Genomic DNA, 4,002 nt, shown 5'->3' on the forward strand with positions numbered 1-4,002 from the left:
GTTTTTCACCCGGCGAATAGTGCAGCGCACATGCCCTCCGCTAGCAATGCTTTCAGAAACAGCATTAAGCGGGGGGGGGGGAATAATCAGGAACAAAATAAATACAAGTACCCGCACATTGCTAGAGGGTGGGCTACCACGTGGGAAGTAGTTTGTAAGTCCTCAGGTTTAGCCTCAAAAGACCACAGGGGAAAAAAAAGGTTTGATCCATCAATCACGTCGGACGGCCTTCTAAGGGTTAGGTTAAAACTGGAGGTAACTCCCCATGTCTTGGAGTTTTGTAAGATCCATGTAGAACAAGTACAGTGCTTTAAATTTAAAAGTTTCAGGTAAGTCAGTCTGTGCACACACCCCACTTGGCTTAGTCCTCGTTTTCTCGTAGGAACTAGGGCACAAAAAGGTAAGCAGGCAATCCGACCCGACAAAACAGAATTAGCCATCCAGTTGCTGTAGCAGTATGTCAGACTCCTCCCCGAAAGCCACAGTACATGGGAGAGAAAATGTCACCGGCAACAGCACGGAAAAAACCAGTCAAGAATCCACATCAGTGTTTTTGACTTTTAAATATGACAGGCTACCAAAAAGACAACATTAATTGTACTCAGTCTGTCAAACGTAGCACCTGCATTGAGAACGATTTACCTGATCAAAATCTTCCAGACATGTTTGCGTGCTCCTCTACCCGTTACAAGGACCAGGCACCCTGTCAGAACTGAGAAGTAAACAATTAAACACTTGTGGCTATAAACTGTGAAGAGGGTGCTAAAACGTATTATGTCTACGTACAAATATAGACACCGCAAACACTTCATTGTAACAGCCTTACACTATTTTCAAGCAGTTTTTGTTTAGAAGGGAGTTTGTTTGTTTGTTTGGGCTTTTTTACAGTACTGAAGTTCACTGTCATTTATTAATTCGGAAGACATTTAAGTAATTTCTCCAGTGGTACACACAAGCTCTGCAGGAATTGAAAAGAAACTTTAAAAACATTTTTATGCTCCGGACAACACCAATCGACTCACTAACAAGCATCTAGTAGTCAATTTGAAATTCAAACTTCCATTTTTGCACATTTGAGTCAACAGATCTTTAACTGTAGAAACATGTTATGTATGCTTAGGAGCAGAACACAGTGCGTGCTACCTGCAAAGTTACAGCAAACCTCATTTTTACTCTTGGGATTGTATCAGCACTTGGTATAAGCCGCTTCAATGCGATTCCATACTGGTTAAGTCCATTTATATGAATCACATAGGCGCATCAGAGGCAGTAAAACATAGCAACAGTTTAGAGCTTTGGTTTCTTTTACAGAAAACTTTAGTTAAATCTTGCCCACACTTTGGTATTTAGAATCAGACTTTCTTCTATACCAACATATGTTTGGCACAGAAAATGCGGAGCATCAGAGAGCCAGTTATGACTCCCTGATTCTCAGCTTTTTTTTATCCCTTGGCTCTGCTGTGACTATAGAAATGTTGTGCCTGCTTTGCTGACAATCGGTTAGGGATCCGGAGGGGTACGCCGGCTGGAAATTACCGATGGATTTCCATCTCCTAACACACCCCCACACCCACAGAGAGAGAGGAAACAGCCAGATTGGGAGAGCAGACAGGTGAATTCCCATCAGGCCAGCAGCACTTTCCACCACTCTTACGGTTGCTCAGTTCACAAATGTTAAAGGCATTAATGCTACTTCAACATTTTCCATTACGTGAATTGCAACTTTGCTAATTTGTATTAATTTATTAATAACATCCAGTACTAAATTACAAAGCTGATATACCTTCCTGTTCTTTTCATAACGGAACAGCATACAGAACACAGCTACCGACATAGAATGCTGAAGAGTTTTGTAATATACACTGAAATTACTTTTCAAGCATCCAGTGATCAGTATGCTACTCTATAAAAAGTGATGGAACACTAGCAGAAAGTCTGTTTACTTTTGTATTACCAACACTGTAGAGCAAACAACAGATTCCATTGTCAGAGGCTATACTGATTTTAAGAGGACAGCTGAGATCTTTCTGCCCATGTTTTTCTAAATTGGTGCAGATTTAGTCACTTTCTCTGTGACCACATGAAATTGCACAGTTACAGGTCATTCCAACCTGCCCACCTGCAGTTCTGTTCGCTGCTGTATAAAGCAGGAAACAGAGCAGCTAGATGTGGTGGAACAACTCACGCTTACACGTAATTCTCCAGTGCTGTTCTGGGTGTATGGGTTGCCCAGAAATCCACTCCTTGAACAAAACCCAGTCCTGACGTTGGGGCTGCATAGCAGATATGTACTATTCCAGCTGAGTGCAAGCAGAAGACATTCTTTTCCTCTGTCTGCTTTGCATCCACCTTAACTATTCACAGGGCAGACCTAAGTCTCCAAGTTACTGACCAAAATTTAATCTGAGGCACCAAGTTGCTGAATTGCCACTGTCACTAAACAAGGTCTCAAAGCACTCATTGCATTTCTCCACTTCTTGCCCTTCGAGCTAAGTAGCCCAATGTTATCCACTTCACATCGAATTATGCAGCAGCACCTGTTTGCATCACAGAAATTAAGAATCAGCAGACCTTACTTGTACCATCTAACCTTAAAACAATCTGACCTAAGTTTAACAGAAATGTGTAACTACTATGTATCCATTAATACTATTAATGGATAATAATAATCTATTATTACTATTTTATATAGTAATATATAAAATATATTTATATAGTAATAGATCTATTAATACTATTTTATGTGACCAAACTTCCCTTAAATGACTGCATATTTTTAGATGTGTTCTTTTTTCTTGAAGCTCATGGTATAGCAACACAAGGGTGTTCATTTACAGTCTGCTTGTGCTTGGGGGTAGTAAACTGTCATGTAATCAAGTTTTCTTTCTTTGGTTTTCTTACTAGATATACGTGCTCTGTACTGAGGGCTATGAAGTGGTGAAGCAGCCTTCTCAAGATGCACATTTTCACAGATCCAAAAGCATGGAATACTACTAGAGGAACTTGATGCAAGCAGATTAAGTGACCCAAATTGCTTACTTTGACACAACCAGCATTAAACAGCTTTTAAAAGCCATTAGGAGCTATCCAAAATCTTTTTATTATTACAACAAGTGTCACAAGCTTCCACTGAGATTTGATTTTTGTTAAACAAAACCCTACAACGTTAATTGGCAAAACCACTTCTCAGTAACATTCATGTGTGATTTAACAAGATGAGCACTTCAAATACCAAAACCTGCACAACCAAACGAAGAAAGATTTCTCATACTGATATCCCCACACCTGACAAGCACACATCTTTTTCTATTTACTAGGTGAGAAGCCCCTTGTAAGCGGTAACAACTTCCTTCACACAGCCTCAAAACCACTGCCATATACAACCACATTTTTAAGTAATCCCCGATAAGCATACTGGAGCTCTTTACATGCTTAAATTTAACGATGTGTGTAAAACTTAGTAGGACTTTTGCTGCGATTTAGTCATTTTCTCACAAACGCATTTTGTTCATGGGGAAAGTGTTAAAAAAGCATCATGAAATTACTGCAAAATATTAAAAACCGCAAACGATCGGGATAGTGTGAAACTCCCTAGTTACACACTCAGCCAACTGCTGAAGTGACTTTAAAATTAATAGGAGAAAATAAAGCACTATACCTCAAAAAAGTTATTTTTATAGGCTTTTTTTTTTCCTTTAAGGATGTCTTTCAGATCTCTTGAAGTAGTCAAGACTGGAAAGCGCAATACTCTTAAAAATGCCTCGGACATCCAGACGAACACGCTAGTTTTGGGGGAGGAACGGGGACGAGGGCGAAAACCGCTATTTAGCCTCGACCGGTCACTTATTAGCGTACTATTGACCTCGGGGAGAAGGGAAATCAGCGCTGTACAAGTGAAAACTACCCAGCTCTTCGGTGGGTCAGCGAGTTTTACCGGTGAAAACGCTGCCGGGAGGAGCAGCGCAGGTAACGGCCGCCCCGCCTGACAGGAAACCCGCGCTC

General features: G+C 40.6%; 1 protein-coding gene across 1 annotated transcript in view; it reads right to left on the reverse strand.

Moving 5' to 3' along the window:
- The window catches only part of FOXK2 (forkhead box K2), a 64,376-nt gene that overhangs the window by 49,097 nt on the left and 11,277 nt on the right, over nucleotides 1-4,002 (reverse strand). The window contains exon 2 of the mRNA XM_009326474.1: nucleotides 643-712. Within this exon, the coding sequence (XP_009324749.1) occupies nucleotides 643-712 (70 nt within the window). The remainder of the gene's footprint in view (nucleotides 1-642; nucleotides 713-4,002) is intronic.

The sequence above is a fragment of the Pygoscelis adeliae genome, unplaced genomic scaffold (genome assembly GCF_000699105.1).
Source record: "Pygoscelis adeliae isolate BGI_AS28 unplaced genomic scaffold, ASM69910v1 Scaffold61, whole genome shotgun sequence".
Taxonomy (NCBI): Eukaryota; Metazoa; Chordata; class Aves; order Sphenisciformes; family Spheniscidae; genus Pygoscelis; species Pygoscelis adeliae.